This window comes from Bos mutus, chromosome 2 (assembly GCF_027580195.1).
Source record: "Bos mutus isolate GX-2022 chromosome 2, NWIPB_WYAK_1.1, whole genome shotgun sequence".
NCBI classification, from domain to species: Eukaryota; Metazoa; Chordata; class Mammalia; order Artiodactyla; family Bovidae; genus Bos; species Bos mutus.
The window spans coordinates 62,695,619-62,718,239 of record NC_091618.1 but is presented as its reverse complement, the minus strand read 5'-3'; the positions used below and the strand labels follow the sequence as shown (position 1 = coordinate 62,718,239).

At 39.8% G+C, this 22,621-nt stretch overlaps 1 protein-coding gene across 4 annotated transcripts in view; it reads right to left on the bottom strand.

Annotated features, from left to right (window-relative positions):
* CLASP1 (cytoplasmic linker associated protein 1) overlaps positions 1 to 22,621 on the bottom strand; it is a 276,819-nt gene that overhangs the window by 61,042 nt on the left and 193,156 nt on the right. For 2 of the 4 annotated variants that reach the window (XM_070389116.1, XM_070389129.1), the window contains 5 exons: positions 19,689 to 19,856; positions 5,461 to 5,564; positions 3,553 to 3,576; positions 2,070 to 2,314; positions 320 to 383 (listed from right to left, as the gene is read on the bottom strand). In XM_070389116.1, coding sequence (XP_070245217.1) covers positions 320 to 383; positions 2,070 to 2,314; positions 3,553 to 3,576; positions 5,461 to 5,564; positions 19,689 to 19,856 — 605 coding nt within the window. The remainder of the gene's footprint in view (positions 1 to 319; positions 384 to 2,069; positions 2,315 to 3,552; positions 3,577 to 5,460; positions 5,565 to 19,688; positions 19,857 to 22,621) is intronic. The other 2 variants (XM_070389124.1, XM_070389135.1) reach the window with 1 other exon arrangement.

The following is a 22,621-nucleotide window of genomic DNA, read 5'->3' as shown; positions in this document are numbered from 1 at the left end:
AAAGGCGTTATAATATACTGTTACCTCCTAGCATCCAGCCTACGTACTTCCATGAAGTATGCAAAACTGTTCGCTGAGTGAATAAAAGACTACATCTGATTCTCTCCAGGGTAATCCTTACATGAAATGCACTTTATTAATGACACTGTATGGACAAGAGAAGTTTCTAAGAATTCTGTCTTCAAAAGATATAAACTACTGTTAAAGTAAGTCTGGAAGGGCTACACTGCATGGTGGGGCTGTTCTCCCACTCTGAAGTAGTGTATTATATAGAAAGACATGCAAAGAGGTTACAAGTGGGCAGGTTCTCAGACCTTACCTTGCTGTGAGGGTCAGCAAACATTCGGGTGAAAATCTCACACAATCTTTTCAATTCTACTCGACTAGGAAATAAAATGAAATAAATTTAATATTTAATAAGTCAACACTGAAAGTAGTTATAGCTTCTCTAAATCCTTTTATTTCATTTAACATGTTTTATCTAATTTTTATGTAACACCTTTTTTTCTACAAATGAATTATCTAAATTTTAATTTGACAGAATTACACAGGAATAAGAAATCACACCAATTCTGGTCTTGTTCTAAAATGAAACTGAATCTCAGAGTGTGATCACGTAAGTTTACACACATGCACATATGGCAAAGCCAGACACCAAATCCTGCTCACTTCATTTCCACACGCGACAGATGAAAGGTAGTCGGGTCAATTCAGAAAAGCATGTGCAGCGGGGTCAGACAGACCTGGATTTTAGTCTCACTTCTGTTTTAGTCAAAGTACTGTGATATCTTTATACCCATTTCAGTACCACAAACCACTGCTAACTCTCTACCTGCTACAGCACCTGAGCCAAGCACACACTCACTTCACATCAGTGCCCCTGTGACGTTTCCTACCCTGAACTGCACTACCGAATCCTGTCTCTACTTCAAATTTTGATCAGAAAGTGTTACCTTCTTCCCCATACCATGCCCTCTCAGATCCAGTGGTCCTTTTAACATTGCTAACAATGAACTCCAGACCAGACCAATGTTAATCAATAGATTCCTAGAGCTTCTTCAATGGATACTTGGAGAACACTAAGAACCAAGAAACTGGGGCCACCAGAATTAAGGAGATTATTGGAGAATAAGGACATTTCATCGTTTTTGTTTTCTGACAGATCACTAGACCACCAGAGGTGACCTACACTTCAGCAGGAATGTGCATGCACAGAATCAAATGAATAAAGGGGGGCAGGGAGTTTAGGTGGCAGGAAGGAATATGGCAGGGGTCACACTGACTATAGACGGCCACACTTGAAGCCCAGTGACTCGTCAGTCCATGCTCACAGAGTTTTGCAGAGCCATCCATGAACAGAAACACGTAACTAGTCTCACAGCATTGCTTAAAAAAATTATCGAAAGAATGTAACGGACTATACTTCAAATATCTCTCTAACCATGAGGTTCACCCTGCAATCAATGACATATCAGTACTGTCATGGTTTTATAAAAAGCATTTCTTCTTAGATATAAAATAATGGTGTGTCAGTGGTACCTTAGATCTGATGAAATATGTTATAAACATGTGTTTTTGGTATATGCAATACATGCCTATTTTAGAAAATTTATGAAATACAGAAACAAAAACAAAAGCAAAAATAATCAATTCTAGAGATAATGCTGTACCACTTTGGAGTTCTCCATTTGAGTGTCTCTCTACTCTGCATATTTATAAAAACTATACATATGCACATGCACATGAAAACATTTTAGACTGAGACTGGCATCATTTTATTCATGTCTCTGAAGTGTAAATAAACTGTACTAACTTCAGAGTTGTTTTTATGTTTTACCTAAACCACAAACTGTTCTGAGTTTTCTCAAAACACCTACTAGACAAATCTGAGCCATGGTGAACCAAATGTTTCCTAGACCTAATAAGTTATGGAGTGTTTGCCCAATATTTAAGTTCTCTGGAAGGCAAAGACCACATCTGAGCCATCCTGGCCTCTCTCGGGCCTGCCCCATAGATGACAATGCATCCGTGTCAGGCTCAATCTGAAGGAACCTGGCCTCCCATCCTACCTCAGCGTTCTCTGGCTCTTTAGCAGGTTCTGCAGACCCAGCAGCCCTTCCTTCCTCTCAGCCCAGTTGGAGCTGGCACAGTGGTTGAGCACCTCAGCCACGTCCTCTGTCTGGCGCAGGTAGTGGGGGATACCCCCATTCCGGGAGCCGTAGGAGCGCTCCGAGCACACGCTGGAGGCGTCGCTGTTGGCGTCATCATCAGAATACATCCCATAGGGCTCGTATCTTCTCCTCACAGGCTTCTTCTGCCAGATCCAAGGAGGGGTTGGGGAAGAAATGGAAAGGCAACATGAGTCTTACCACACAAAATCAACCACGAAGAGTTAAATGTAGATACACACACACACAAACACACACATGGGCACATGCACCCACACCTTCCCTTTGCTTACAGATTAGGGAAATGGAAACAGAACAGCAGACTTCTGGTAGGTAGAGTGAGTAGTAAGCAGAGCAACCCACAGCAGAAGAAGGAGCGTGATCTTTAGTGCGGTGTACGGCCCTCTCAGTAACATGGACCCACCATGTGACTTCAGAAAGCCTCCTAACCTTTCCCTGAGATAATACTGATTACCATTCTCAGAGGCTTGTTGTCAGGATTAAGTGGAATTATATGCTAAACAGCCTAGCTCAGCACCTGACACACTGAGTCTGTGAGCCCACCACCCTTCCCCAACCAAAAGCAACCTGTCTTGAACATGGTCTATAAGTAAATTTGTTTGAAAATTCATGCTCCCTTAAGAACATCTGACACTGCAATGTCAGTGGTGTAGTGTCCTATATAAAAGGATTCTCAAAAAATCTATACCATTTTTATTAATGACTCACAGTTTTACAACACTACTAGGCCTCCTTAGACTAGAATACCCACTTCATTCATGTCTCTTACCCTGAATATAAAACTATTAAGTTAAATTCCAAAATTATATAGCAAGAACTATATAAAACAGATAAAATTTAATTTCTCTAAGAGGAAAACAAGTAGCTACAGGCTTAAACTGCACCAATGTAACTTCCTAGGAATGTGACTTGTACACACATCACAACTTACCTGGGACGGCTCTGCCTTCCACCTACTGTCCCCAGATAATTATTAATGGCACCCTCCCTCATGCTTAAAAGTATCCTTGTTAGGATGATAATTACACAGCCATCTCATTTATACATGAACTAGATTCCTAAGATAAGGAAAATGCTGAATGTATCCACTCATGAAATAATGACGTGAGACAAAACCTAGGTTAGTAAAATGAAACACTAGGATGATAATGGACAGAACTTGATGTTGGAAAACAATGCTCAAACACATGTGAGATATGACCAGTTCTATCACTAGCAAAAGCACCACTAGTTTCCACAAAATCACAGTTCAAAACAGAACTTCTACACTAGGCTACATTTTTGTTGCTTTTACCAGCTCCTAAAGGAAATATACTCACAACAGAAAAAAAAAGTTATAAAACAAAAGTTAAAGCACTGGTACCTTGCTCCTGGAGTCTCCTAACAGCTGTAGGCAGGAAAATATTGAAGGATGGGGAAAAAGCATAGAGAATTATGTCAGAAGCATATGTGGGGATTGTTCTTGCAACAAAAGTGTACAGCAAAACATATATTAGCAAACCAAAAATACAGGTTAGCAAGCAATTCATATCAAGCAAATAACAAAGAATGCTTTCACAATGGCATTTCCTAACCCTCTTGCACCTCTTATGAGACATTCCAGTATCTGCTCTATAATTCTTTGCTGCAACTCTCCCCACACCACTGAGGCACATCCCAAATGTTGCTATTAACTCTGTTGTCTGCTCCTAGGAAAGCTTCTGTCCCGGGACTTCCTTTCTGCGAGGCAGGGACTGAGTACCATCCTGGCGCTGTCTTCTGAAGCAGGTCATGGGAAGAGACCAAGAGGTTTGGACAAAATATTGTAAGGGCAGTGGGAGTGTAAGGAGAGCCACAGCTCAGAGAAAAGCCCAAGTCAGGCAACGGCAAAGCCCAGATTCTTGAGTCCTGCTCTGCCTCCTGGCACTTTGTGCAGTGTTCCTGGGGCACATCTTTAAGAAACAAGGAAACACAGCCCTCCCCGCTTCCCCAACCCCAACCGAAGTGCTGTCTCACCAAGGGCTTTGCACATCCATCACTTCTCACCCCACTGGTTCCCACTTCTTAAAAGTCCCGGAATAGGTAAGAAACAAATTCCAAATGCTGCAACTTGGAAGGAAAACCGCTTCATAAAGTCTCTTGACTTGATAAAGTCTCTTGTGACTCTTGAAGTCCTACTTAAAGCAATTATCCTGAACTCCAGTACCTGCCAGGAAGAGTCCTTCCACACCCAAGGCTGATGAACAGACCTGGCTGATGAGGGGCAGCCCTCATCAGGAAAGCACTAGGAGACTGGAAGACTGCTTGCTCACAGATGTTTGTCAGAGAAACCTGGCTGAGCAAGAATAAATGAGGGAGGGCCAGGAGGGATGAGAGGTAGAATCCCTGAAGCCACACACTATGAAGTTTTGATCAAATGAAAACAGGGCTGGATTTAAAACCTCAGGATCTGAAAGCAGGGTATTATAATGCTTTTCTCTTAAAACAGTACAAGTAACACCAGAGATCAGACAGTTCTCTAAAGCATGTCTATTTTAAATGCTGAGCACATAAACCAGAAGAAACAAGAGGCTGTGTTACTACCCGCTGAAATGCATCTTTATAAGGCAAATTGACCACAAGCTGATTCTACTGAGGAACTTTTTGCTGGAAGCATAAATTTAAGGACCTCTAATCACTTTATATTGCTTTTTAAAATATTACATTATAACAATGAAAGAAAAAAACATACTCCACTAGTGCTTCATATTCTCAAAAAGTTCATCTTAAAATCTGGGAAAGTTTCTGTAAATAATGACTTAAGGACTCATTCAAACAAATAAACAAAATCATACGGAACAACTAGTGATGGTAATGGAATGCAAGAGTTTCAAACCACAAAGTCTATGACCTACTATTATACAATGATGTGCTTAGGCTATGCCATCAAAGCCCGTAAAGCAACAGAAGCAAAAGAAGGGGCAAAAAGGAAATGCTGAAAAAAAATGGATAAAAAAGGAACAGAAGAAGCCCAATGACATCAGAGAAGCCCAATGTCATCCAAACCTCCTTGTTACTGAAGAGCAGAGAAGACACTCTTGACGTTAACGTGGCTCGAAAGGCCAGTTTTCACTTACGTACAGGGTTAAAAGTTTAAGAAGAAAGGAATAACCTAAATTTACCCAATATTTACACGATCTCAAAGAGTATCAAAGAAGACTTAGTGACCTGATTTGGAGGCTACTTCCTGTGAAGACAGAGAAAAATGTAGGTCAGTAATTCAAAGAGACTCCACACACATCGGGCCTCTTACCAAAGCATCAGCAACAGCAGCTTCCAGATCTGTACTGGTGCTCAGAACCCGCATGGCATTCACAGAACCAGGAATTCTTCCTGCCTGGCCGAGCCCAAAGCGGTCTAGGTAAAAAACAAAAGCAAAAATATATGTCATTTTAATTCAAATGTTTTCATTTCTTTGCAATGGCCCTTGCCTCATCCCATACTGGACAGAAACACTGAAAAATCTCTGGCCAGTTATTACTGCAGTTGGCTTGTAGTTTCAACTACACTTGACTTGTTTACCAGTGGCAGAGATTACAGTGTTCACATTTAATATGGTTGCATTCTGACAATTGAAATGGTTCTTTAATGATATTTTATTTTGGAAAAGAGCTGAGATATAGGCTGGAGAGGGGAACTTATTATAGAAGGGAACTGGGCCATGAGTTGAGCCTTTTCACCTATTTAGCATTCTCTCTAGTGGCAAAAGAAGCCCTGATATTTGGTCAAACTAATTAGAAAGCTCTATGGTTTGATAAATGAGTTCTAATGCAATATGTAATAAACAGATAAAATTTGAATCCAATGTATTACACTGATCTCTGTGCAAATTTTCATTACTGTCACTACTGTTTGTTATTAAGCTCAATTAATTTTAGATATCTGTTCATCATGATGCCTGCGTCACCAAAGGTTATTTAAAAATCAATATATTAAAATTATTTAATCTTCACCACAAAAAGCTAGTATCTTCACTGCAAAACATTAATCATTCAGATAATATAAATTTTTGCGAAGTCCCTCAGAGGATTTTTAAATGATAATCTTTATATGTGTGAACAAAATGGACAGAATGCAAAAAAATTTTCCAATTTTAGTGGTTCAAACAACTATTATAAGCTTATTAACCTTCATGGATAATAAAGACTCTTTTCTTTGGCCGTTCCATGAGGCTTGCAGGATCTTAGTTCCCTGACCAGAGATGGAATCCGTGCCTCTGGCAGTGAAAGCACTGAATCCAAAAAGACTAACTTTTACAAGTCCCTTTACATGAACTGTCCAGCCTTCCTTCCGAAAGGCTGAGATTAAAACAATGCAGGAGAATGTCAGTGTAAATTACACTGGTAAGGGTATCTACTGGTAAAGGTTTTTTCACTTCAGGACAGGGCTTTATTTGGACACAGATTACTCGAAACTCACTGCCCTTGTGAGTCCGTGCTGCTCACCGCTGTGGCAGCTCAAGACAAAGCAATCCAGTAAATGATTCTTATTTAAAATGTTAAGATTAAAAACACTTTAACAAGTAAGACACTGTTTGGACAAGGAAAATCTCTGTATTTGCCATATTCTAATAATGAAGGCATTTGGTGGGGGGGAGGGAGACAGAAAGCTAAAGTCTGTCTTACATAATTGATCTTTCTTATAAAATGATATATTTAAAATTTGGATAGGTAAACAAGATATCACCTACAACCTGGTGAACTTTAATTTAGCTTTTTAAAATTGTCAAGTTTTAAAACATATCTTCCACTGCCACAGAATGGGGGAAAAATTTAACTACTAATCAAAAGTTATACAATTATGAATTTTTATAGAGAAACAAAAATTGCATGTTATACTATCCCCTTTTTTAATGCAGTTGTTGATTATACTGAATGTCATCATTATGTATATGTTTAAAAGGTGATAACATGCTGTATAAAATCAATTATATCTCTCTCTATAATATAAATTATCAGTTCAAATATGAAACAGAAATTTGAGATTTATGATGCACAGTTTTATAAATGATCATTGTTCAAGTCTTTCTCTTTTTTCATTAAAAAAGGGTAGATAGTAAGGGATTTATGAGTAACAGAATGAAAGTAATCCAGTTATAAGCCATTTAGAAATTACCCAGCATAAACTTAAATAAAACATAATCTTAAAAAAAAAAATAGATCTCATGCCAGCAAATCTTGCTCCAGGGATAAGAGTGATTCTTCAGACACAAAATTAAAACTGTAAGAACAAAGCAATTATTCTGTGCTTCTCAGATGTGTATAGCTTCACCACACATGGTGACTGCAGATATTTATCATAGATAACTGAATCAAATCTTAAGGGGAAATGTTTGGAGTGAAGAAAATTTATAAGCCTTTTGTTTTCACCTGACCAAAATCTGCTCTATGTTCTCTCTGGTACCATTCACTTTCCAAGAGATGGATACATTTAACTGTGCCCTCAGCCTGGCCCATAATCTTTAGGGGAATGTCCTAACCAAAGAACACATAATAAAATGCATAGGTGGTTCATTTAGAGAAAAAACAGAGACACTAACTCAGTAAACTGGTCACAGTTGTCATCATCAACAGTCAGATTTAAGAGATGATGCCTCGTATTCAGTTGATAAAACTGTAGTCATGAGGGATTATTAGTTTATCAAAATGATGGCAGTTAAATCTGGCAGATTGAGCATTACTGTATGTTATTTCTGCCCTAATGGCCAACCAGGGCATTTATTTGGGTATTGTTAAAATGGGGTTGAGGCAGTGTTTCGAGTCTGCAGGCTGCAAAGGCTACCTTTGGCCTGACTTGATTATCATAATCGGAGAAGGCAATGGCAAGCTGCTCCAGTACTCTTGCCTAGAAAATCCCATGGATGGAGGAGCCTGGTAGGCTGTAGTCCATGGGGTCGCTACGAGTCGGGACACGACTAAGCGACTTCACTTTCACTTTTCACTTTCACACAATGGAGAAGGCAATGGCATCCATGACTTGTTTTTCCATAAAAGTTTCAGGACAATCCACTTCCTTCAATCCATGTGAAAAGGGGTATGCTATAATTGAACATCTGGTGACTAAACAGTACCTCCAAGTAATGAAAACTGGACAGGAATAACTAGCATTCATAGACACCACTTTACTGGGAGCAAAGACTGAGAGACAAAAGCCTCTGTTGGATGAGGTCCATACCCCAATTCTCCTAGGGATACTTCAGGACACCTATCTGGGGCTGCTGCTTTCCTGAAGGAGGAACTGAAAGCAAGGGCGGAAGTGCTTCCCCATCCTTCTGTTTTAACATAAATATGAACACTAGATAAATGATGTCAAACAAGCTACAAAGCATCTATAGCCTATTAACAGAACCATAAACATTCAACAACTTAAAAAAACAGAAGCACACTGAGGGGGAAAATATGAGGTGCATCCATGCCAATTGCTAGCGAATAAGATGGGAACAAATGTGACAATGAGCGTGAGACAGGCATGCATGAACACGTGTTCACCTGACTGCCCCACAGAGTCAGCCGTGGCGAGAGCACTAGTGGACCTGGAATGACGTCGAGAGGCTGCAGGTAAAAGGAACGGCAACACCCACAGGGTTAACACATGAGAACCTCAGACAGCAGCGGCCACAGGCCGGAGGGCACGAGGGCTGCTCCCAACACAGCCGTGCTTCCTCATGAAAAGAGATGGTGTTGGAGATGAATGGACAGCGAGCGCCGATCCCCGGCCTGTGCACCCAGCGGCCCACACCTCAGGTGCACGTCCATGACAGGAGCCACTACGGCCACCATGGACTATGCACAGGAAGGACGTCAGGGGCCACACCAGAGGGGCAGCAGCAGCATGGGTTATACCTCTCGTCGGTATGCAATGCACACGCAACCATGCACCATATACAGAAGCAAAGAAGTTCACAATGTTCTCTCAACAGAAACAGCATGAAGTCACAAGAAGGGGGCTTTTATATAGAAAATGGATAGACAACAAGCTCCTACTGTATAGCATAGGGAACTAGGTTCAATATCCTGCAATAAACCATCATGGAAAAGAATATGAACAAAAGAATGTATATAAATGTATAACTGAGTCACTCTGCTGTGTAGCAGTAATTAATACAACCCTGTAAATCAACTGTATGTCATTAAAAAATAATAAAATACTTTATGCTTCACAGAACAAAAATTGATTGATTTAAAAAGGGGGGTCAACAACTATAATTCCATTTTCCCTAGTCAACATGTTTGTTGTTCTGTTGCACAAATATCCTAATTATTAATTACCTCATTGTTTAACTGTTGGAAAGTTAGCTGCAGTAAGTTTAACAGCCTTCCTTGGAGAGGCAGCTCAGGACTCCGGTTGTGAGCACCAGCTCTGTGACACATGGGAGAGGGCAGGTCCCGGTCAGATCACAACTAGTTGTATGGGCCTTGGGCAAAGTGCTAAACCTCTCTGTGTCTTAGTTCTCACCTGTAAAATGGGGCTAACAGTGGTACCCTCCTTTTGGGAGTTAAGAGAGCTTATACACCAAACACTTGAAACAGTGCCAGGCACAGAATAAACCGTGGTAGCAACAGAAGCACAGTGCTGGTGGTCACAGCAATGGTCAAGCATAAACTCTACTTCACACTTAGATGTTAAATATTATTTTACTAGCAAGCCTCATAATAATCACATCAATACATCAATCTGAGAAAATATATACCAAACTCCAGACTCGTGTGGAGGGAACGACTTTTAGAAATAATTATGAAATACAGGCTTGGGTCCAAACCTGAATTTACTGACTGGAGTACCATGCAACATAAGGCTTTTTCTTAACTCAGGGGGGGAAAAAGTAACATGCTTCTAATCATTACTGGGAAAGAACACAGTGACTGCAACACAGGAAGTTCACAGGTTTCCCAGAGTGACACTAAGCCATGCTGCCTTCCACCTGCATAGCCAGAGCCCAGAAACCTCAAATGCTAACACACAGTTACTCATGGAATGGTAAAGCCTCAAACTCTTCAATATTACTATTTATTTAAGCTCATGTCACTTTATGAAACATGCGTATCTGCAGGATAAAAGATACTAAACAGCAAAGGTCATCCGGTCAGTGAGGATAAATTTTTATCAGCATGCAAAAGAAAAAGAAAATCCCTAATTTCTCAAGATGCACAAAAATAAGTCAGCAAGCTCTAGAACAGATATTACAAAATAATCACTTTCCTTAAATAAGGAAACTGACAAAATATTGTGTAAGACTGAAACAAACTACTCATTTCTTAAACAAGCACAATGGTATCATATCCTGAGAGTTTAAACTGGAAACAGTGTTTAAGCAACACCTGAAGGTTATGAAGCTGTCCTTTAGTTCTGTTTCAACAGAATATTCTACACAAATATGTCATGTAATGAGTTCTTTGTCATGTACTCAAGTGAACATCCCACAATGGAATCCAAGTGGACCCACTTACGTAAAAGCCTCACTGACAGCAGAGTCCTAAAGCCCTTAATCTTCCCAAAAGTTGTCACCGTAACCATTTAAATATATATTAATATCATTAAAATGGTCCAAAACAAGTTTTTAAGAAAAATACAGGATGTCCTAATGGTCCAGTGGTTAAGAATTCACCTCCAATGCAGGTGACACAGGTTGATCCCCGGTCCAGGAAGATTTCACATGCCACAGGGGCCCACGTGCAATAACTCCTGAGCCTACACTGCAGAGCCCATGCTCTGCAACAAGAGAAGCCACTGCAATGAGAAGCCCGTGCACCACAACCAGAGAGTAACCCCCACTCACTGCAACGAGAGACAGCCTGCACAGCCGCAAAGACCCAGCCCAGCCAAAAACTACACAAAACAAAACAAAACACCCTATAAACTCAAACCCAATATGCAGTCAGCAAAACAGTTACTTCTGTTCCTTTTCTTTTAAAAAGTGAAGGTTGGCTATATAAATTGATTCAAAGGGGGCACTAATACAAAATCTCACGGATTTATAAAGGGGGTACAAAATGAATATTAAAGTGAGTGAGAAGGAAACATCACACCCTCTAAAGGGCACAGGAGGTTCTCTAAGGGGCAGCAACCTCTGGGGTTTGTACATGAATTCTCGGGTCCTCTGGTCAAGCCTGGAAACACAGCCAAGCAGAGTGCTTTCTCCGTACCTGGGCCTGGGGAGGCCTCAGAAAGCATTCAGCTCACTTTGCAGGAACAAGAGAAAGATGCCTCGGATGAGGTGGAGGAACAGCCAAGCTCTGAAGTCAGAATTGTGTGATCTGGAGAAAGTGGACTCTTTTCCCAGGCTCAGTTGTGTCATTTGTAAAAGAGGGGTGATGATACCTGTCCCAGAGGCTGAACAGGACCCACAAGGGTTATGTGCCCACTGACTGCTCAGAATGGTGCAGGGACATATAAGCACTGCTGCTGTTCTGAGCTGGACAGAAATTTTATAAACAGATTTAAACGCCCCCCCCTCCAAAAAAGGCATGGTCTAAAAACTGAGCTGAAAAGATGTTAACTCCTGCCCTGACCACACAGAAGACTATGCTGGTGGCTAGAGATTATCAGAAAGAGAAGCACCCACAGCCACAACTCCAGCTGCGGTAGCAGCAATGACACATCACAACCCGGGCTGTCATCAGAAAACACCTGAGTGGAAACTAGGAGCTGGGTCCCTCAGCTCCTCAGAGTCCCGTGAGGACCTCAAGAGTCCAGCACATCTTGCCTGGGCCACAGACTAGGGTCACAAAGGCTGCTTCCATGGGCAGTAACAAACACAGCAATGTCTGAGGAAATAAAAACACTGAACTGCCTCTAAGAGACAAAATGACCAATAAACAGACTGCAGTGTTCAATTCTAAGTTATTTGGAAGGTCAAATCGTGAACAAGGATGCATACATAGCCATAATTTGAAAGGAAAAATAACCAGTTCTTACAGAAAAAAACCATCATTGTTGCCCCTGATGTTTTTGAGGATTCTGATCTAACACTTGAGACTGCTGTGCAAGAGCTGGGAGGGGCCAGGTAATTTGTGCCCCTCTCAGGCCCTTGTGCTCAGCAAGTAGGACACCCACACAGGTATCTCCTCACCAAGTCTGTGGATTGTCTAGAGGGCCCTGCATCTGTTTTCCTGCTCTTTCTGAGAACTCCACGAAGGACAGTGTTCACGAAGAAATAGATTTAGATTTTAATTATTGATTTGGGGGAAAAAAGATCCGGGGAAGAAGTGTATGATATCAGAAGGAGACAGAGGAAAATATTAAGACCTAATGCTTTTGCTCCACCATCCATCTTCCACAGTGACATTTTTATATTTGAAAGAGCTGCCTCATAATTAGAGTCAAAATAACAGACTGTTGAAGTTCACAGCTCCAGATAATAACTTAAGGCCTAGGCCCAAGCATGATAGGATGATTTCTACCTTACTTGCCATGCTTATCACGACAAAAATAGACAACTGCACAGCACTAAATATGCCAAACGACTAGAACACCACTACTGAAGAACACAAAACATTTCGTTTTTGTGAAAATGTGTGTTGACAGTGCAAAGTGAAAAGGTATATGTCCATTTTAGAGAAAGGCAGGACTATTAAAACTAAATAGAAAAAGTAAATTCAATATCTATAAAGGATACATGTTTCTCTTTTTATCTTGTTTTTCCTGAATACTAGAAATTGTTAAAGTACAAATTCTGGCTATAAGAAAAACTGAATGTGGGTGTGTCAGACAGCTCCAACTGGCACCCAACTGGTGATCAGAAGTAAGTACTTATAATGCACCATGGCCACCAAATATTGTGATTTTTTTTTTGTCCTCGGGTGGCAGTGGGTCACAAACATTAGAGCCCGTGGAGCCCAGGAAAAAGGAAAATTTCTTAATAATTAACAGTGAACATCGAGGTGTGCTATACATACACCTTGTCAGTTTATCCAAAAGCAATTTGTAGACTGCTCTAAAGAAAGTTTTGAAAGGACTCATTCAACAGAAGGACAGCTGATAATCATGCTGCTTTTCTGATTAACGTTCCTACACCCAAAGTGAACACGTTTACCTTCCTAAATGTTATCATGATTTTACTTTTTGTCCTTTGAAGTGACTCACACATGAACTGATGCCTTGTAAGATGAAAACAAGTTGTAGAAATTCAACGACTGCGATACGCCCTGAATTCACTCAAGTCTGAAGCACAGTGATCTCTGGCTGAGCTTCACCTCACACTGGCAATGACCTCACAGGTGGGCTTACCCAGGAGCCAGTGGTCCCAAGTGACAACAGTACAGAGTGAGGTGGTGCTTTTTCCCTCTGATAAATAAAAACTGGGAAAGCCAAAATCTGAACATGCAGAGGGGTACAAGGGTGGCTCAGGAAGAGGATGGAGAGCAGAGGCTCACGGGACGGTGGTGGAGGGACAGAGGCTGGCGGTTGGGCCTGGCAGGGTGGGGCGCTCGGGGTGCCCAGCTGGCGGGTACTCACCGAGCGGCGCGAAGCCCCGAGCAGGGCTCGTATCCCGGCTGCTCTCACGGCTGGCATCGCGGCTGCACCCCTGACTCGTGCTGGGTCGAGGGATACGGCTGCTCCGTGCTAGCGTGCAGCATGAGGGGTTTCAGAGAAGGGGAACAAGTTTAATGAAGACAGAGAAACTCACACACGGTCAGTCACATTCCGTTTGCACGATCACGACATGGCCCATGTCTGGCCCTGCTTGGGCCTCACTGACAACAATAGGAGGGGTGTAGGCAAAACTCAACTTGCTCACTGCCTCACAGAGCTGTGAACTGCAGCAGGAAGGTGAAAGAGCACCTAAAGGTGAGAAAGGCAAAGAAAGCTCTCCAAAGAGCAAACTGGTATCAGAAAATACAACGTCAAAAGTCTTCCAGAGATGATCAGTTTTTATGGCTTTAACTTCTCCACAAGAGGATAATAAAAGGCCATAGTCATTTTCATATGCAATGGGTCCTTAGAAAGATAATTTAATTTGGATTAAAAAACAGAATAAAGGCTCTGGTCACTTAGCTTCATGAACTTACCTAATTAAGAGGGTTCACTGCTTCCAGCCTGGCAGTCTTTACAAACAGAAGTCACAAGGACTGACCCAGCTACAGAACCTGCCTACTTCAAACCAGTGTGTAGATGCTGCAAACATGATTACTAAACCAACAAACATAAAAAATCGGGACCAATAACCTTCATTCAGTGGCCTTGACATTAATTCCTGTTTTTCCTATGGGAAGCCAGAGAGATCTGCCTGTCATCCCTTCCCAGGTGCCTCCACTTACCCAGCCTCACACCTAAGTCTACGGCCAGTGGCCTGATAACTTCAATACTCATGCTGAATATCAGCCACTGGCCTGAAAAGAACTAATTACCTTCTCATGTCATAGGATACTGACAAGACAGAATCCTACGAAGCCTAAGGGCTAATATAACTTGGCCATAAATCTCAGAAAAGATCATGATGCCCTTATTTTTCAACTCACTTTGAGGAAACAGGAACGCAGTACTGGGAAAATACTCAGAAACAACTTTGCAAACTGAAAGCATGTAGCCACTTACGTGATAGCTGATGGGAATAAACACTTCCATCTTGAGAGGATCTACTAATTCTAGACTAGACAGAAATTACTTTGTCAGAAATATAAGAAAAAAATAACCTTGATTCACTGATGTGAAAATAGCAATGTTTACTACATTACAGTGAGCATAGCCTATGACTTCAGAGAAAAGGTAGATTTACGGCCAAACTATAACAAGAATGTCTTACAAACCAGAATCATAAAACTGCCTGACTTAGAAGAATGTGGAAGTGAAAAGCCAAATCAACTTCCTATTGTGTTCTCTGCTCAGTGCCAGAGGTGAATTAGACCCTAAAGGTACCCAAGTCATGTCCAAAAGCTTGGGTCTGTGCTGGTGAGCAAGGCAAGGTCAAGTGCAGGATGCAAGCTGAGCTGTCAGTCAAAACAGGGCTTCATGTGGGATTCACCAGTCTTCCCTGGTGGCTTAGTCGGTAAAGAGTCTGCCCACAATCCAGGAGACCCAGGTTCAATCCCTGGGTGGGGAAGATACCCTGGAGAAGGAAATGGCAACCCATTCCAGTATTCTTGCCTAGAGAATTCCATGGACAGAGGAGCCTGGGAGGCTACAGTCCATGAGGTCACAAAGAGTCGGACACGACTGAGTACTAACATTTTCACTTTCAGGAATTCCTAAACTTATCTTTATTTTGCTATAGTGATGTGGAAGTACTGGCTTTTCACTCAAAGCAGCACTAACGACTAATCAGCAATTTCTGATAACATTCTGAACAACTTCTACAGTAACAACCAAGGCAACAGGTGCTAAATGTTTAATTTAGCACCTTAAAAAAACTAGGGAATATCTACTGACCCCTTCAGTAAATGACAAGTTGCTTAAAAACTGCAAGACATAACACTTATCCTTAGGGGACCAATCCCACTTCCAATGGATAAATGCCCCCCCCGCCTCCCCCGACCCAGCTCCATGCTAACTCAATGATCCAGCTGCTCAGCCTCTCTGGGCCTCCGCCTCTGCTTAGGAAGGTGAGAGAGAGAAAGATTCCCCACCATTTAAATGAAAAGGGTACTGGAACGTAATGTAGGTACTTCTGCATTCCTTTCTGAAAGGCATATGTGAAGCTCTAGTCCTATTCCACTGCCTACTCCAACACAATCAAAAAGTAGGAAGAGCAGTTCTGATAGTTTTTCACATATGTGCATGCTCAATCAATCATTTTCTTCTAGTTTTTGCCTGATCACATCTGAATTTTTACACAGCTCTCACACCCTTAACACGTATACTACAGCAATGAGTTCTCTGCTCTCTCTGTGGGCTGAGCTTGCTTTGTGAAGACAGTGAAGAGCATGAGAAGGAATAAGCAGACGTGATCTGAAATAACAGCAAACACAATTCTTAACAAGGTTTATTGTCCTGGTGTTTGACTCAGAGAAGGGTCTTTCACCCATTTGTGCTGACTGGCTCCTTTAACATATGGCAACAGTAGTATGGAAAAAAAGAATGCTGCTTACAATTCTGTTCACGATTTTGCCCCAAGCTTCATTTAAGTACACTTAGTGATGAAACCAACAGTTCAAATATTGGATAATTAAACACAAGAGGAAAAAAATTCCACTTGTAGACCACTTCCAAAGACTAATCTACAAGGAGGATTTAAAATAAGTATATAAAAGTTTTTCAGGCTGTAATTAATTAGGTGGTCAAAGCTAAAACACAATATTCTGCATCACTCTGTCTTTTCATTGAGTGCCCACACTGAACATTCTACATAAGAATCTGTTATGGCAAAGGGGTGACAGAGGGGGAAGAGACAATAAAAACACATGTGCCGCCTGAACTTTCTGAAAGCACCATTCTTAGGGAGTCAAGTCCTGTGCTTACAAGGAATGCTGAGAAGCCTGGAAAAAACCATCTGACTAGTTTTTATTTCTTGAGTGACACTCTACTTTTATAATGTTTCAAGGGAAATCCTGACTCTTGTCTTTCAAGGTAATATCCTATAAGAACTATCAAAAGCAGAGGAAAGAAGGGAACCAAAGGCAAACTTTCAAAATGTAATTGCTATAGATATCAAGCTATTCATGTGACTTTATCATAAATAGAATAAACAATTCACACATACACTCATCTATCTCATTAGTTTATGAAGTAATAGACGTCAAGAAGGAAAAACATGGCAGGGTTTGCCTCTTAAGTTATCCAACAGGAATTACATTCTATTTTGCTTAAGAAACCTTAAATGCTAAAGTAGAAGACTTCTGACATCACTTTCATCACAGATAAGAAAATTTAGTTAAAAAATATTATTTCAAACAAAAAAGAATAGATTAACCAATATAATTTGCAGACAACTAGAATCAATTCTCAATGCAAATTCCAAGCCTAGTTTAGCTATGATTAAAACTATTAACTGGTTTGAGGATTACAGAAAATGTTCTTAAAAAGTGTTCCTAACTTTTTGGAGTATAATGAATCAAATGTTTATAGACACAAAGCATATACCCAGTATATATTAAATGAGAGAAGAAGCATACACTCTATTACAGAAATATGCTAATATGACACTCTATAAAATGGAATCTTTAAGTAGTGACAGAGGAAGAAGTGGAGATACACTTTACTTATACATATTTTTATAATCTGTGCATATATATTCTCACAATGTGCAAATATTTACATAAAGTATCTTCTTTAACCAGAATTGGATGTATGACCTCAAAGCTCCACCCGGAACTAATCCTCTTAATGAGCACCAAGGAAACAACTTTCTTCGAAATAATGTTTCAGATCAGAACTCTCTGGAAGGCAACAGGCTCCTCTTTAGTTCTTTGTGATGGATGATGTTCCAAAGGACTTTTTTTATGGCTTATGAAATGCTATCTTTTCAACTACCCACAATGCACAATGCACAATTCACAGTTAAGACCACAGACAACCAGGTCCTAGAGTTATGTCAGATAATCAAGGTCGGATTATTTCCCAATTTCAAGAAGGCAGTAAAAATGGCATCTTTAATAAATATAAAGAGTAAAATCTCCCCCCAAAAAGAATTTTTAAAAGTATGAAACAAATCTGGGTTGCCAAAAAACATTCTATAATCTTATAAAATTAATTATGGAAAAAGGACAGCTGAAACTTCACATCTAGATTTGAAATCAAATGTACTTCCCAAGCAAAACCAGATCCAAATACACCTATTTTATAGCAACAAATCTGAAATTTAGATATTCCAGTCATGGTATTTTCTCTGGTTGTAGCCCCATACCAGAGCTAAATAGCTGTTCAGCTCAAGGACCATATGATGTAATGCCCACAGAAAGTCAGCACTGCATAGAATTAACAAAACCATGGCTTGATCACATTTCTTGTTTCAGAAATGTTGGTTAAACCAAATCCTATTGATGCTACTTCATAAATAACTGTTCCTGCCTTCCTGAAGCTCAGGCAGCCCTCAAGGACATTTGTGAGCTGGACCCTACCAGTTGTCCTGCCCCATCTCCCACCTACCCTGTCAAACTTCCTCAGCTACTGTCAGAGGAATCACCAGAGGTCCCACAGTACACTATGCTCCCTCTTTGTCTGACTGCGTCTACACAGGCTACTCTCTACCTGAGGAGATAGAGTCTCCTCATCTCCCCGCCATACCTATTGCCACGTTATACCTCATCGAAACACGACTTTCTCTGGGAAGCCTGCCTTGGAAGGAAATCTGGGAGGAGTGGGGCAGACAAGGGCCCTAGAACATTCCTGTTCTATGGCCCAGAGCACCCGTCAGAATATCTGTCAAATGGTCTCACATTTTCGCCTCTAAGACCACAAGCTCTTTGAAGTCACAAGTTGAATATATTACATTTCTCTTCTAATTAAAAGGTTTCACAATATTCCCAACACATCATAGTAAACATTCATGTAAAAGCTGTTGATAAGATAAATGAATAAAGGAGACAGATAAGCCAACAGGACTAAAGAATATAGTGATCCGATTTCACATTAGTAGGTTTTCACTCTTAGAAAGGAGGTAAAAATATGAGTCTGAACACAGATTTTTCACAAAGTGTTACAAAAGACTTCTAACTTTTTTATTAAGAAGGTAGCATACAAGTTAGATGTTAATAGAGTAAGAGGCTGTCTTACTGACAGTTGAGAGTCAGAAAGTTATTCATATTCACACTACTCTACACACTATTACAAAGAAACTAAATACTACAACACAAAATAGTTTTCCTCTTTTTGATGATTATGTTTGAACAATATTATGGCAAAAGTAACTACACATATTCTTTGATGGTAAGTTTCACTAGTTAGGTTAGAGAAGATCAAAATCAAAATAAATGTGTACCCTGCGCGCGTGCATGTTCAGTCACTTCAGTTCTGTCCAATTCCCTGTGACCCAATGGACTGTAGCCTGCTAGGCTCCTCTGTCCATGGGGTTCTCCAGGCAAGGATACTGGAGTGGGTTGCCATGCCCTCCTCCAGAGGTGGACCCTACAAATTGCTTTTGAAATTTTACATAGGTTAATGGCTGCTGCTGCTAAGTCGCTTCAGTCGTGTCCGACTCTGTGCGACCCCACAGATGGCAGCCCACCAGGCTCCCCTGTCCCTGGGATTCTCCAGGCAAGAGTACTGGTTAATGGCTACTTAGTGCTATTCAGTGAAAGAAAAAGCAGCACTGCTTCTAACTGGGAAGAAAAAATCCTGCCCATTCTCCCAATTTTAAGGTTTTACAAAATGATTCTCAAACATAGAAGCCTACAACGGTGTGATTCTTTCCCATGACTTTGAAGGTAAACTCCACGTATTTTTTAGTCATAAATGAAAACTAAACATGCTGCAATCTGTAAAAAGCACACACTGAAATGTCTTTTTAACACAGACAAAATGACATCCTCAGTTCAAAAATAGCTATTTCCTACAGGAAACTTATGACCAGGTTGGGGATGGTGTTTCAAGACCTTTGAGAATTCTTACCTAATCCTATGCGGTTTGGACTTGTTTCTCGACTACATCCCTGACTCCTGGGAATCTTGCTTCGTTTTTCTGAAGAGGGTGTCACAGGTGGGCCTCTTGAGGAACCCCCAGTAAGGCCACTATAACCACTTCCCAACAATTTCCCTGGGGAACTGGATCGGCTGCCAGCTAAAAGTAAACCAAAACAAAGTTGAATAATGAACGTAAATCAAGAAATAAGTAATTTCAGAAGTCACTTTACACAGTAGTTCCGATCAAATACCAAAAAAACTTTGTGTAAAAATAGTTTTCTAGTTGATAATATCATTAATATTTTTTAAAAATGAAGGAGCATAAAAGAACATCAAATTATAATAAATATTTACACAGAAGAACCAATGATGGAATTCTGTAAAAATGACTGCCAAATTTCTCATTCAAAAGAATAAGCTCAGGTTCAGAACAAAAAGTCTCCCTATTCTATAACAAATTTCTACCAATAATCACAAAGGTGTTTATTAAATAATTGTTTTGCTTCCTAAAGGAGTGGATATGTTAAAAACGGCTTAAAGAATAGAAATATAACAAAAATTTCTTAAACATTAATGAAGGAAAATGGATCTAAGATTCCATTAATGTAACAAATGGAAAAGGGGGCAGAAATATGGTAAACAAAAATTACAAAATAAAATGGTAGTAATGATCTCAAATATACCAGTAATCATAATAAATGTGGCCTGATTACATTTATCTATTAAAAGACAGAGATTCCTGGGTTGGTCTAAAAAAACTGAAATGAAATTCAACTGCATATTGCTTATAAGAGACAACATACATAAAACAAAACAACAAAATAGAATAAAACACTGAACTTCAAAAAGAAAATAATTATCCTTAAAGATATAATAATCATGAAACTTTATGCTACAAGTAACACAGCCCTGAGATATAAAATAATAAAAATACAGAGAGAAACTGAAAAGACCGTAATTATTTACATACCTCTCAGAAAGATTAATATCAATAAAAGATTAACATACTAGTCATAAAATGACAGAGCAGTCAAAACCATATAGATATGCATAAACATACCTTTCCATACAGACAAACGTACAGTCCAACAAACAGATGTACGTTCTCTTGTACATTTCCATAAAAACTATGTACTAAGTCTCAAAGGAAGGCTCAAAAACCCTACAAAAGTAGAAATTATGCAGAATACATTCTGTGATGTGTATGCAGTAAAATGAGAAATCAAAAACATAATATGGGGAAGGCGGCAGCAGGAGGGATAAACTTGGAGAGATTGGGATTGACAGACACACACTACTATATATAAAATATACAACTAATTTAGGACCTACTGTATAGCACAGGGAACTCTACTCAGTACTCTGTAATGATGTATATAGGAAAAGATTCTAAAAAAAAAAGTGGATATATGCATACATATAACAGATTCCCTTTTCCGTACATCTGAAACCAACACAATGTTATAAATCAACTATACTCCAATAAAAGTTAAAACAAAAACAAAAACCCATAATATATAGTTAGCAATTTTTATAAATGGCTAAGTGACTAGATACTTATACAACCATTTCTTGTAAAACAAAATTCTTTCTTAAAGCAAGCAGCAAATCTAAGGATCAGATCAATATACCCAAATGGCAGTCATTAACTTAGGTAGATCATCCCCTTAAGTACGGAAGGCAACAAAATTCATAAATATCAAGCACACATTATTATGCAGAAGAATAAGAATGATCTGGACAGCAGAAACCTTTGAAATAAAACTTACCTGGAAATTACACACACACCCTTTCATAATTCAAATGAAACACCAAGATGACTACTTACCAAAATTAGTACTTTTTAATGACTTAACTACAATTTAAGTGAAATTCATTATAAAAATTATCAACACACATTATCATGAAGAACCTACTGTAGGATCTATTAATTTTGCCCATAAAATTTGAGCACACAAACTATTAGGATGTATAAAAGGAGAAAAGAAATCCATTTCAAACACTAGAATTTGAACATACAGAAAAAATGGAGAAAGATTAAGCTCATAATAAAGAGAGAAATTAATATTGTGCGAGGCACATGGGGTGCGGGAAAATGCAAAAAACAAACAAACAAAAAACCAGCAAGAAGAGAAATGTCTTACCACCAGCAGGATTAGCAGATCTGGATCCTGGGTTATGAGAGCAGACCAAAGGACAGGCAAAAAGTGGATTAAAAGACAATAACACAATACAGAGGTCAGCATGCAACATAGCACAAATGGGTCTGTTTACAAACACATTAGCAAAAGCTGTTTTTCCTAGGTCTTGTTCCTCCTAGTCTACTTCTGTACTTGTTTTTATTTTATACACATCATACTGTATTAGCATTTATTTTGTATCTGTCCATGAAACATGAAAACACTTATGAACTTATCCTGCGCCAGGCACAGAGCAGGTGGATGAGATACAGGGAAGACTGAGGTAGTGCTGGGCCCCATGGGGGGCACCTGCTCTCTGGCTCTGAGCAGCCTGGCAGAAGTGATGGCATCTTTTTTTTTCTTACTTTTGTTTTGGCCGCCATGCACGGCATGCAGGATCTTAGTTCCCTGACCATGGCCCCTGCAGTGAAGTATGGAGTCTCAACCACTGGACCACCAGGGAAGTTCCAGAAAGTGACTTACCATCTGTGTTCTATACCACTGTACACCGTGCTCACCATAGGAAGGGCTCCATAAACATCAACAAAGTGAAAGAAACTGCTGCTAACTAGTTTCATCTTAACAATGTCTAATGCCAAATTCTTCAATATTTAAATATTAATCCTCACATAGTTAAATCCTCAGCTATTTAAAATATGCTATTGTCCTAAATTTAATATTAATGAAACCTACTTACTCTTAAACCTGAACTATGAATGCTAGTATATCTACATTTGTAAAA